Genomic DNA, 14331 nt, shown 5'->3' with positions numbered 1-14331 from the left:
AGTGTCTGAGGGATAGTACCAGTACTGCTACTATTATTGTTATCTCATAAAATTGCTGCTTGTGATGCCAATTAAGGGTGGTGTGGCCGTGACAGCAGCAGCAACAGCAGGGAGGAGGGGGTAATATTGAACCCTACGTACAGTAAAAAAAAAAAAGCAATAACAATAGTAAGTACGTGGAGGAGGAAGAGGAAGAAAATGAGGGGAGGAAGCAACTTCAGCAGCGGGGGAAAATCTGTGGTTCACGTATTCCCTGGGAAAGCCATTCTTCCCTTCTGCATCTCTGCTTCCTTTCTTTTGGTTTATTATTTGGTGTTCAGTAATAGTAGTAGTACTATTACTACTACTACTGCTCAGCCCACCACCAATACCGTAATTGTTTCAGATCCTCATCGTCGTCATCATCTGCTTCAGTACTCCGCCCAACATCAACACCAACTTCATCTTCATCATAATATTGATCATGATGATCACCAACTACCTGATCCAATATTGCACGACAACCGCGTAAGCCACACGTACTCCATGCATCCCCCTCATCGATTCCCAACCCCTCTTCTTTTATTAATTATTTTACTTGTTAATTAATATTAATTAATGATCGAATAGTAAAATTAATGTATATATTTCAACCCTTTTTTTTTGGGGGGGGGGGGGGGAGAGATATATGCAGAAGTTGATGGAAGGAGAAATTATCAGAAGTAATATAGATATCATGGGAGAAGTGAGCAAGGCTCGTCAAGCTCTCCAGTACGTAATATATTAACCTAAACACCCCACTTATATGCATGTATCATGTATGTGTAAATTTATATATATACGGACATGCAATTTTATATATATATATATATATATACGCAGATCACTTGAGAAAACAATTTCGAAGCTGAAAATGGAGTTAGCAGTACTACTGAATCGGACAATAGGACAAAGTAGCAGTAGTACTAGTATTAATAATATTAATGGGGGTGATCAACGGTTGACGGGAAAGAAGGCGGCAGCGGCAGCAGCAGCAGTAGGTACTACTACTGTAGAGACATTAACAATAGGCGCATCGTCATCGTCATCGAATCATAGTTTGCAAAGGGCATTTGTGGTCATTGGGATTAATACTGCCTTTAGCAGCAAGAAGCGCCGAGATTCCCTTCGCCAAACTTGGATGCCTCAAGGTGCATATATATACGTTGTAGCTATCATTAATTAATTACTTAATGATGAATATGCATAGTTATGTGATTACTTAATTAATTAGCAATCATTTATGAATGAATGCATGCATGCATGTGCAAATAGGTAATGCAGTTGCAATTGGTGCATGCAGGAGAGAAGCTGAAGAAATTGGAGAAGGAGAAAGGGATAGTAATAAGGTTTGTGATAGGGCGCAGCGCGAGGTGGAGGAGAGGAGGAGGAGCAGCGGCTGGGGCAGCTATAGACAGGGCCATAGATGAGGAGGAGGAAGAGCACCATGACTTCCTCAGGCTGAACCATGTCGAGGGGTACCACCAGCTCTCCACCAAGACACGTCTCTTTTTCTCCACTGCTCCCTCCTTTTGGGATGCCCTCTTCTATGTCAAGATGGACGATGACGTCCACTTAAATCTTGGTGCGTCTATACATAATTAATCTATATATACCCTGTTGAGTTATGTCGCTTATTTAGAAGGGTTATTCACTTTGAAAAATGTCACAAGTTAGAGGTTTTGAGTAAAGGGCAATGGGGCTCATAGGGCATTTGAGCCCTTTGTGCATGAAACCTACTATTTTACATAAACCAAGCCTGGTGCACTCAGGGGGCGGGGATTTTTGCCCTTTGCGGTATTATACTGTATGTTTGAGCTAAGGTTGAAACTAGAACAGATTGTCCAAAATTGAAATCCAAAAAAGATAGTATTCATCTGATGATATAGTGAAACTTGTGCAAGGGCTTCGTAGATGTAGGCATACTAACAAACCATGTAAATTCATCATGTTCTTCTCTCTTTTGATTTTCTCTATTTTGCATTTGTTGTGTGTGTATATATAACCTTAGGGTGCGATTTTGCAACAATTGGTATTAGATTACTAGGTCCGTGATAGGTTTTCTAGCGTTTGCATCTTGAGCGTAGCAAGGATGAGCAAGGTGAAGATTATATTCAAAAAGTTTAATGGTAAAGGGTGTTAGGAACCTGTGAGCATTTAGATCAAAGTGACACCAAGAAATTTACGTGGTTCGGTCAATAACGACTTTCGCCCACGGAGTACACACCAACTATTCAATAACTCGCCAGAAATGTTACAATTCTCTCTCTCTCTCTCTCTCTCTCTCTCTCTCTCTCTCTCTCTCTCTTCTTCCTCTCAACTCTCTTGAGCTTCTCTGCACTCTCTCTGTGCTATATAAAACATCTTCCACAGCCCTCTTTTTATAGGCTTGGAAGTTTAAAACTGAGAGATTAATGGAGAATAATTCCACACGTTTTCTGACTCAGCAACGCGTCATCTCATGGCTGTCTTCTGGCTCCATCTCTAACAATCTCCCACTTGGAGATAGAAATATCTCCTCAACCAGTATCCTGAATAAATGATGTGCTCAAAATATGTCTTCAAGCATGAAGACCAACTGAAATTGAACACAACTTCAGCTTCTCTGTAGTCGCCACCTTCCTATCTGCTCGATTTTTGCGAACTAATCTGATGGCTGTCATCTTCACAACTGGTGTAAAAATTCCGGTGTAGTCAATCCCTTCCTTCTGCTTAAAGCATTTGACTACCAACTGAGACTTGTACCTTCTGGAGCCGTCATGCTTCTTTTCGATTCTGTACACCCACTTGTTGTGAAGGCCTTTGGACAACTTCCACGTTTTGTTGGAGGTGAAGGACTTCATCTCATCCTTCATCGCAAGCTCCCACTTGCTCGTATCTGCCACTTGACATGCTTTATCATTGTATTCGGGCTCTCCTCCATCTGTAGGAAGTAAGTAATCAATATACCTTATGTCTGGTATATGTGACCGAGTAGCTTTCCTAAGTTCCGAAGCTGGAGTAGGAGATGGTGGTGTGACAATCTGCTCCACTGGTTCCTCCACCTGAGGATTCTCGGTATTCTGTTGATGTGTCCCAACACATTCTGAGTGGACCAGTTCTAGTCCCTTCTTCTTTGGGGCATGGGTGTTTATCTGAAAACTAACCCTCTTCTATTTTTCGACTATACAATCCTCACACATGTCAATCTGCACTGATTGTAGACCACTCAATTTTTCCTTTGAGTGTATCACCTTGAGTTCCTTCTCGCTTATGTGACCAAGTCGTTGGTTCCACATGTTGCTGTCGTCATTTCCTACAGCAACCGAAATAGACATGGAGGCATTGGAGGTTAGAAAAAATGTTCCTCTTTTCTTACCTCGCGCAATCGTTAGTACACCCTTTGAGACTTTCCATTCATCGCCAATGAATTTCATCGTGTATCCCTCATCTGCCAGCTGACCAACTGAGATCAAATTCTTTCTCAGGTTTGGAACATACCTGACATCCTTTAGCTTCCATACTGACCCGTTTATACTGATCTTCACAATTCCCTTGTCAATTACGTCGCAAGGTTGATCGTTGCCAAAGTACACCTTACCAAAATTACCTGGTGTGTACTCCTCTAGGCAATCTCTGAAGCATGTGGCATGAAATGAGGCTCCGGAGTCAAAGACCCAAGACTCCTGTTTACTCTCTGAAAAGCAAATCAACATCTCATCATTCTCGGAAGCAATATTTGCTTCTGTCTTTGCCCTCATCTCGAATTCTTTCTTCTGACTCCTGCACTGGTTCCTGTAATGACCAGTCTTACCACAGTTCCAGCACTCAATAACTTTAGTGCTCTGGGAACCTATGTCCTGAGTACCTATGGGATTTCTGGATTCAGACCGTCTGGGCCTAGATCTGCCTCGGTGTTTGATCATCCATGCCTATTTCCTTTGCCTTGACTCTCCATGTTCAAGGCTATGGTTCGGCTACATTCTAATTTCCTCCGTCAAAATCATGCTGACAACCTTATCGTATACAAGTTTCGATTTTCCTACGGAGCTATTGATGGCAGTGACGGCACCATTTCAATTTTCAGGCAACTAACTGAGAATCAGTAGAGTCCGAATCTCATTATCAAACGTTATCCCGACTGAGGTGAGTTGATCAGACAACTCTTTGAAGTTATTCAGATGTCTGCTGAAACTCTCATTTGTAGACATGCTCATCTTAAATAGTATTTTCATGAAATGTACCTTGTTTGTGGCTGAAGGCTGCTTGTACATATTAGAGAGCGCATCCATTAAAGACTTGGTGGATGTTATATGCTTGATATTGAACGCCACAGATTTTGACAACGTCATTTTGATGGCTTTGAGGGCTTTTCAATCAAGCAACTCCCACTCATCCTCGTTCATGGATGTTGGCTTACCCTTTAACGGTAAGTGCAATTCCTTCCCAAACAAATAGTCTTCTATCTGCATTTTCCAGAAACCGAAATTGTTTCTATTGAACATTTTGATTTTTGAGCTCTTTTCATTTGACATCTCAATTTGCTAATCTAGAGATGGAATTAGCTCAAATGGATAGTACGGTTGGATCCGGAACGATCGAAAACTTTAGAAATGGTTCGAGTCGCTCAAAAAACGGACCCAAAACGACTCCGAAAAGCTCAGTCAAAGTTTTTAGTCAAACTGCTGACGTGGCGCTAACGTGGCACTGCAACGTGCTGCTGACGTGGCAGTGGGCCCACTGGCTAACGTGGCACTCTTCTGCTGACGTGGCCGGTTCTAAGTGGCAAGTCGGATCCGGTTCGTGGATTGGATCTCGGGTTCACCCGGATCTTAGAGTTTTTTTGGGTCTGGCCGGGTAGCAGACCGGGTCAGGTCGAGGTGGTTCGGGCAAAAATGATGTATGCGGTGCGTCGCGTCGTCGGAGCGTGGAGAGGCGTCTTGCTCCAACAAGACGCGTGCGGGCACGTGCAGGCTTTTTTGAACTCCGTTCAAGCTCTAGCGAAGACCCTTATCTTCGTCTTGGCGAGTCGAATGTGATGGTGGCCTCAAAACGCAGTTTTGATCTATTGGACAAAGCTCTGAATTTCTGGATCACTTCCGATCTGGCTTTTCTGCTCCAACCGGGCTCTGATACCATTTGTTAGGACCGAAGGAGCCCATAGGTGGGCTTGATACACATGGGTGAACACCAATTTGACCCAAAAGCTCAAGCTAATTGGATCTTGGGTCCATCCATGTATATAAGCACCCATTATCCACTTTAATTTTCCAATGTGGGACAAGCTCACAAGTGGAATTCTCAACAATCTCCCCCTCACTTGTGAGTTCCTGCTCCCCCTTGAATGGAAACTGTCTCCCTTCTGGGACAATTCTCCAACAATTGCTCAAGTGAGCCTTACCACTAGCATCTTACGTGCCTCAGATTGCATTCCACATGCCTCCAAACCAATCCTACCTCCCACGTCTTGACCCTATTCAGATCCATCCGCAGCCTAGATGATCCTTATTGGTCTCAGCCACACACTTGGTCCTCTAACTGTTAGCACGTCAGGAGAATTAGCTTCCCGTCTTGACTTTTACGATGTCGCTCACCCAAAGTTACGAACCGTCGGCTCTGATACCACTTGTTAGGACCGGAGGAGCCCATGGGTGGGCTTAATACACATGGGTGAACACCAATTTGACCCAAAAGCTCAAGCTAATTGGATTTTGGGTCCATCCATGTATATAAACACCCATTATCCACTTTAATTTTTCAATGTGGGACAAGCTCACAAGTGGAATTCTCAAGAATTATTGTTAGAGATGGAGCCAGAAGACAGACAGGAGATGACGCGTTGCTGAGTCAGAAAACGTGTGGAATTATTCTCCATTAATCTCTCAGTTTTAAACTTCCAATTTGTATTGATTATCATTTAAACTTCCAAGCCTATAAAAAGAGGGCTGTGGAAGATGTTTTATATAGCACAGAGAGAGAGAGAGCAGAGAAGCTCAGGAGAGCTAAGAGGAAGAATGGAGGAAGAGAGAGAGAATTGTAACATTTCTGGCGAGTTATTGAATAGTTGGTGTGTGCTTCATGGACGTAGGTTGTTATTGACCGAACCACGTAAATTTCTTGGTGTCACTTTGATCTGGATGCTCACAGGTTCATAACAAGTGGTATCAGAGCCTACGGTTCGTAACTCTTGGTGAACGACATCGTAAAAGTCAAGACGGGAAGCTAATTCTCCTGACGTGCTAACAGTTGGAGGACCAAGTGTGTGGCTGAGGCCAATAAGGATCGTCTAGGCTGCGGATGGATCCGAATAGGGTCAAGACGTGGGAGGTAGGATTGGTTTGAAGGCACGTGGAATGTAATCTGAGGCACGTAAGACCCCAGTGGAAAGGCTCACTTGAGCAACTGTTGGAGAATTGTCCCAAAAGGGAGACAGTTTCCGTTCAAGGGGGAGTAGGAGCTCACAAGTGAGGGGGAGATTGTTGAGAATTCATTTGTGAGCTTGTCCCACATTGAAAAATTAAAGTGGATAATGGGTGCTTATATACATGGATGGACCCAAGATCCAATTAACTTGAGCTTTTGGGTCAAATTGGTGTTCACCCATGTGTATCAAGCCCACCCATGGGCTCCTCCGGTCCTAACAAGTGGTATCAAAGTCGACGATTCGTAACTCTGGGTGAACGACATCGTAAAAGTCAAGACGGGAAGCTAATTCTCCTGACATGCTAACAGTTGTAGGACCAAGTGTGTGGCTGAGGCCAATAAGGATCATCTAGGCTGCGGATGGATCCGAATAGGGTCAAGACGTGGGAGGTAGGATTGGTTTGGAGGCACGTGGAATGCAATATGAGGCACGTAAGACACTAGTGGTAAGGCTCACTTGAGCAACTATTGGAGAATTGTCCCAGAAGGGAGACAGTTTCCGTTCAAGGGGGAGCAGGAATTCACAAGTGAGGAGAAGATTGTTGAGAATTCCACTTGTGAGCTTGTCCCACATTAGAAAATTAAAGTGGATAATGGGTGCTTATATACATGGATGGACCCAAGATCCAACTAGCTTGAGCTTTTGGGTTAAATTGGTGTTCACCCATGTGTATCAAACCCACCCATGGGCTCCTCCGGTCCTAACAAAGGGAACTTTAGTTTATGTCAAATGTGGCTAATCGATCTTTTAGTTCAATGGAAGGTTTGCAGGGCTTTAACAAGAGAGGAATTAATTAGAGAAGATGGACTAAGATAATTGGATGGAACTAGAATATATAGATCGCCTTCAACACTATCCGATCTTGTTTAATAGATTCTGTCTTATTCAATGCGATGGAGGAGAAAAATGCGAAGGGTTTATGGACAAAATTGGGAGAACTTATATATGTCCAAGAGCAATACTAACAAATTTCTTTTGAAGAAGTCATTATTGTTTCTTCCCGTGCTCAAAGGTGGGGATATGAATCAATATATGAATCAGTTCGATCAGATTTTTCAATGATTTGCTCAAAGCGGATGTGAGAATTGAAAACAAAGATAAAGTGTTAATACTGTTTTCTTTTTCTTTTTTTTTTCTTCATGTAAACATTTGGCTATGATACTACTATATTGGAAATCTACTCTGAGCTATGAAGAGATTTCTAAGGTTTTCAAATCAAACAACGCTAGAAGGAAACCTAACAAAGACGACTGTGAATCAAAGGCTTTGGTCGCCAAGACCGAGCATGGGAGAAGGAGATCCAAGGAGAAGTATAAGTAGAGAAGCAGATAGTTTTACAAGTGTAGTGGCAGATTGTTCAAACGATGAAGAGTTCTTGCTAGTTGCTTCATGTATTAGTTCTTTTCAAAATACTTGGACTAGTTTGTCCTTTCATTATTGTCCATATAGTAAGTGGTTTGATACTTATAGGCAAAATGATAATGGGTCAGTAGTTTTTGTGATGATCATCCTAGCATCGTAATTTCTATTGGTGTTGTGAAAGTTAGAATATTTGATAGCAATGTTAGAACATTACCAAATGTTAAACATGTTCTATAATTGAAGAACAACCTACTTTCGTTAGGTTACTTAGAAAAAGAATTTACATGAACTTTCAACAACTCTAGGAAGTGGAATCCTAAAGGTTTCAAAGGGTTCAATGGTTGTTATTAAGGGTAAACAAGTTGATAACAATATGTATTGACTAATAGCCAATATAATTGTGGGTAGTACAACAATTCCTTCATTAATATCGACACAATTGACACTATGCTTTGGCATATGTGCTTGGAACATATAAGTGATTGGGATATGATGGAACTCCATAAGAGGAAGTTGTTAAAAGGGCTAAAGGAGTGCAAAGTTGATTTTTGTAGGAATTGCGTTTTGGGTAATAGTGATGAATGAAATTCAAGTTGTATTCATAGAAAAGCAAATAGATTATGTTCACAATATTTTGTTAGCTTCATTAATGATTGGTTTAGAAAGCTTTGGTTTACTTCATGAAGGAAAAGTAAGAGGTTGTCTCAAAATTCAAGTGGTGGAAGGCAAAGGTTGAAAAAAAGATGGGAAAGTCAGTGAAGTGTCTTAAGTCAAATAATAGGTTGGAGTACAAGTTTGATAAATTTTTAAACTTTTGTAGGTCTAAGGAAATTGTTAGACAATGTTATCGTTCCTCGAACTCTGTAGCAAAATGGATTGGCTAAAATGATGAACAAAACCCTGCTTGAGAAAGTTAGGAAGTATGAGACTACATGTAAAATTGCCCAAGACATTCTGGGCAAATGTAGTCAACATAGTTGGTTATATTATTAACGTGTCATCTTTTATGAAGCTAGATAGTAGAGTGGTTGAGGAAGTTTGGATAGGTCAAGAGGTTGACTATTTTACATTGAGGATTTTTTATTGTCTAGCGTATGCTCACAATCATAGTGAGCCTCAATCCAAAATAAACTCTAAATCCAAGAGGTGCATTTTCATTGGTTATGAAAAGGGGGATTAAAAGGTTCAAGCTATAGGATCTAGAGGATAAAAAGGTATTTACGAGTAAAGATGTGGTATTTAATGAATTATGCATGCTAAGGTACAAAGAAGATGGACAAGACAGTAAAGTTGATTGGAAGAGGTTAGAGGTGTAGGTGGAGCTTGGTAAACTATCAAGCCAGTAACCAAAGGTGTCATCTATTGAGCAGCATGACTAGTAGCAATCATATAACCATAGTTTAGCTATAGATAAACCCAAATGCATAACTTATGCACCACAAAGATATGATTATGAGGATATGGCCTCCTTTGCTCTAGTTAGTGGCAATGGAGATCTATATTCTTTCTAAAGACAACTTCTAGTTCAAAGAGAAATCGGTGGATGGAAGCTATGATGGAAGTGGTGGAGTCTTTTCATAAAATCATACTCGGGAGTTGGTAGGATACAAATGGATGTTCAGAAGGAAAGATGATACTTCAAAAAGAGATATGAAATAATCAAGGCTACTAGTGGCAAAAAGGTGCTATCAAAGGGAAAGGATAGATTATGATTAGGTTTTCTTTTTGGTTGTTTGACATAAATCCATTTGGGTTTCATTAGCCATGGCAACACATTTTGATTGAAGTTAGAGTAGTTGAATGTTAAAATAACATTTCTTCATGGTGACTTAGATGATCAAATTTATCTTGAGTAGTCGCAAGGCTTCAAAGAATTTGGGAAGGATAATTATATTTTCAAATTAAGGAAATCATTATATAATCTGAAGCAATTGCCAAAGCAGTGGTACAAACACTTTGATTCATACATGATGAGTATCAGATATACTTCAGTGAGTATAATTATTATGTTTGCTTTAAAAGTCTATCCAATGGTTCATTTATCTTTCTCCTATTATATGTTGTTAATATGTTGATTGCTGCAAAGAATATCCATTAAGTCAATGGTTTAAAATTTTATTGAGTAAGGAATTTGAAATGAAGGATCTTGGTGTTGCAAAAAATATTTGTGGATGGAAAGATATGAAAGATCAAAAGCTTAAGGTATTTCAAAAGTTTTATGTATAGAAGGTGTTGGAGAGATTTAGCATGAGCAATGCTAAGCCATTGTCTGCCCCGTTACCAGTTCATTGAAAAACTATTTTCAACACAATGTCTACAATTAGGGGAGGTTGTAGAGGAGATGCCAAGGGTACCATACACTAACGCAGTGGGTTTTTTTATGTATTTCATGGTTGTACTTGTCTAGATCTTGCACTTGTAGTTAGCATGATGAATAGCTTTGAGGAAAATCCAAGCAAGGAGCATTGGAGCACTTTGAAGTAGGTTCTCAGGTACTTGAAAGGCACTGTATATTTTGGCATCAAGTTTGGTACATGACAAGATTTCATTTTAGTGCAAAAACCTGTTAATGTAGATTATGCAAGATATTTAGATGATAGGAGATCCACCACTAGTTATATATACACTACAGTAGGCGAACCTACTTATTGGAAACCCATGTTATAATCAATTGTTGCATTATCTATCAATGAAGCAAAGTGCATAATAGTAACAAAGGATACAATAAAGGCTATGTGGTTGAAGGAATTGGTAATTGAACATGACATAAACAAGTAGACTATTCATTTTCTTTGTGACAATCAATGTGTCATTCGCTTGGCAAATGAATCAAGCATATCATGTCAAAACAAAACACATTACAGTTAGATATTACACGATACGAGAGTTGATAGGTACTAAAGAGGTTTAGTCGGTTAAGGTGGCTATACAAGAAAATGCAGCTAATATGTTGACAAAGGTTGTTACTTATAAGGAGAAGTTTTTGCATCGTTTGAACTTAATCTATATTACTAGTTATTGAGTCAATGATATGCAACTTCAAATAGTGGTACAAATATGAAGGCTTCAAGGAGAGTGAATATTTGTCAAGGTAGAAATTATTAAGTTATGAAATATTCAGAAGGGGTATCCACTTGATGTTTGTTACAAGTGAGAGGTTTCATGTAAAGGGAAAGGGGGGCATCTAGGGCCCTCAGGGCCTCCATGCATGAAACCTTCCTATTTATATAAATCAACCCTAACGGGGGGTGCAAAAGACTTTGCCTCCTATGTTACGATACATTACGTTTGAGTCAAGACATGGTCTAATTGAGTTGTCATATAAAGGTATTTTAGTTTTTTCATATAGGACATATATACGAGGGTTGAAACCCAAAAAATCATTTTTCATTTGATGATATGGTAAAAATTGTGTAGGGCTCGAGGATGTAGGCAGACTACCAAACCACATAAATTCATTGTATTCTTCTCTCTTTTGATTTTCGCTGTTTCATATTTGTTGTCTATGTAACTTAGGGTGCAATATTGAGACATACACTATCAAAATAAAGATTTGATTTTTTCAAGTGATTGTGTGATGTGATGCCTTTTTTTGTCTATGTTGCTATGCATATCTTTATATATACATATATTTGTGTGTGTGTGTGTGTTGCTTCATCTCTATCTTTAACATCCTCTTGCTTCATTTTAATATTGATTATTGAAAACACATAAACACCTACACATATAGGTATGTTGATGACTACACTCGTGCATTATCGATCAAAACCTAGAGTCTACATTGGGTGCATGAAGTCTGGACCTGTTCTCTCTCAAAAGTACGTGTATGTATATATAAATATATTCTTACTATATATCCCACTTTGATCAATAATTTTAATTACTAATTTATCAATTAATTATTATTTTGGTTAATTAATTAATTAATTAGTTAATGGTATATAAATAAATTGCAGGGGCCTTAAATATCACGAACCAGAGTATTGGAAATTTGGAGAAGAAGGGAACAAGTATTTTAGGCATGCCACGGGTCAAATTTATGCCATCTCCAAGGACCTTGCTTCTTATATCTCCATCAATTCGTATGTTACATTAAATATATTTTAATTAATTAATTGAATGGTGGCATACAACAAAATTATATTGAATTATTAAAAAATTATCATTATTAACATACTAATATCAATAATTAAATAATATGTGGATGAATTAGGGCTATACTGCATAGATATGCAAACGAGGATGTTTCTTTAGGGTCATGGTTCATTGGCTTGGATGTTGAACATGTCAACGACCGTTCCATGTGTTGCGGCACCCCTCCAGGTACCCCCAATACTCACTGTAGTTATAATACTGAATACTAATATTAATAGAAACAGTGTTTTATTCATCACCATCTTCATTGATCCTCATATATATATATATATATATATATATATATATATATACAAATCACGCACAATGAATTCCACAGATTGTCAAGTAAAGAGACGGGCAGGGAGCATGTGCGTGGCATCCTTCGATTGGTCTTGTAGTGGAGTATGCAAATCCGTAGAAAGAATGAAAGATGTGCATAGTTCTTGCGGAGAAGCAGATGACGCAGTTTGGAATGTTAATCTTTAATCTCTACACATGTACACAACTTTTTTTAAGATTAAAAAAAAAAAAAATTCAATTGGTACAACCAATAATTAATTAGTTACGACTTCTCAACATATTTGTTGTCATTAGTGAACAAAGTTCGTGTTTATTCTTAATTAATTACTCGCACTTGAGAAATTTTTTCTCCTTTTTAAATTTTTTTTGGGGGTTTGAGTTGGTCAATATACAAGAATTAGGTATTTTTGCTCTTTTATCCACCAAAGATAAGTTCATGCGATGAATCGACTCAATTTACAGCCTATTTAGTGTAAACAAGCACCCCCTCAGAATTGTTAACTTTTATAGCATGTAAATTTGTACATAAACCAGTCAATTGGGGTTTGTTTGATATTGTTTTTATTTTTTTTCTATATAGTGAAGGAACAAATTGTAAAACACATATATTTACATTGCCTATTTCTATTTCGTGTGTCGGTTTTTAACCGTTTGGTTAAAAACTAAACCAAATTTTAAGATTTTCAACTATCTTGGCTGCCTATTGGTAGAATAATTTAATATCCAAAATTAACTTTTGTAGTTAAACATTTGACTTATACATAATTTTTATTATACAATAAAAAATCATGCATTAAGTACTACTAGCTGGAGTTGGTTACATGAATATTTTTCAATCAATTTACATAATTATAGACAATGTTTTCTGATAAATTCAAGATTATTAATCCTTAATATCTCATCCCAAGTTACAATAGGTATATTCTTACATCTTTTACTATTCCTCTCGGTAACTAACTCACTTTTTTTCACTGGCGCAGCACTACTTGGCCTATGTTGCAGATGCCCGAACCATATAAGTCATCACTCCCATATTTTATCTTCAACAAGAGTTGTCACTAATTTATTGTGAAAATGTTCATTCCTTAATTCATCTTTTAATGTTATATCACTCATCTACTAGAACATTCTAATTTCGACAACTTTTAACTTTTTTGGATATGTTTTTTTAGTCACTCAACATTCTAGTTGATATAGTAAAGTTAATCTTATATTTGTCCTATATAACTTTTATTTCAATTTGAAGAATATTTTAAGATAACATAACACGCTCCAAGCACTCCTCCATTTTACCCAACTTGCTTCAATTGTATGCATTACATCTTCAATTACTTCTTGTACTTGCATAATATACCTAAGGTATAGACGTCTATAGTGTTATTGATTTCTTGACCATCAAGTTTAACTTTTTCTCTAATATTCCTTTTACTACTATTGAAATTACATTTCATACATTTTGTTTTATTTCTACTTATTCCAAAAACTCTAAATTTTTAAATTTGTCTTCATAATTCTAACTTAAATTATACTCCATTCCTAATTTCATCAATTGTAATAATATCATCTGCAAACAACAAACACCATAGAACCTCATTATATCACCTATTGTGATTGAAAATTTCTTAACCTCTTCACTTATGGTCCTAATGCTAATCATTACTCCATCGTACATATTATATCTACAATTTACACCTCTTTTTTTCTTTTCTAAAATTCACTATAGAACTTTTCTCAGTGATCTATCATTTGCTTTCTTTAAGTCAAAAATCATATGCAAATTCCTCTTATTTTTTCTAAACTTTTCCATTAATATGTTTAAAAGATATATAGTTTCTGTAGTAGATCTCCCATGTATAAAACCAAATTGATTTTTTAAAATCCTTATTTCTAACCTTAATCTTGGTTCAACTACCCTTCTTCCACAATTTCATTGACTAACTCATAAGTTTAATTTCATGATGGTCATTACAATTTGAATATTTCTTTATTTTTGTATATAGGTAGGTATTAAAACGTTTTTTGTTCACTTGTCTGGCATTTTCTTAATTTTTTTTATATTTGTGTTAAATAAATCAGTTAACTATATAATTTCATTTTTTTCTAGGCATTTC

At 37.8% G+C, this 14331-nt stretch overlaps 1 protein-coding gene across 1 annotated transcript; it reads left to right on the top strand.

Annotated features, from left to right (window-relative positions):
- The first annotated feature begins 658 nt into the window (after nucleotides 1-658).
- On the top strand, nucleotides 659-12562 carry LOC131161951 (probable beta-1,3-galactosyltransferase 8). Its single transcript, XM_058118004.1, has 7 exons — nucleotides 659-750; nucleotides 862-1169; nucleotides 1322-1603; nucleotides 11514-11601; nucleotides 11740-11865; nucleotides 11997-12106; nucleotides 12258-12562. Exons 1-7 carry the CDS (start codon nucleotides 668-670, stop codon nucleotides 12404-12406), a joined length of 1146 nt encoding a protein of 381 aa, XP_057973987.1. The 5' UTR covers nucleotides 659-667; the 3' UTR covers nucleotides 12407-12562.
- Nucleotides 12563-14331: the final 1769 nt, after the last annotated feature.

This window comes from Malania oleifera, chromosome 8, assembly GCF_029873635.1.
Source record: "Malania oleifera isolate guangnan ecotype guangnan chromosome 8, ASM2987363v1, whole genome shotgun sequence".
Classification (NCBI taxonomy): Eukaryota; Viridiplantae; Streptophyta; class Magnoliopsida; order Santalales; family Ximeniaceae; genus Malania; species Malania oleifera.
This window is presented reverse-complemented; position numbering and strand designations above follow the sequence as displayed.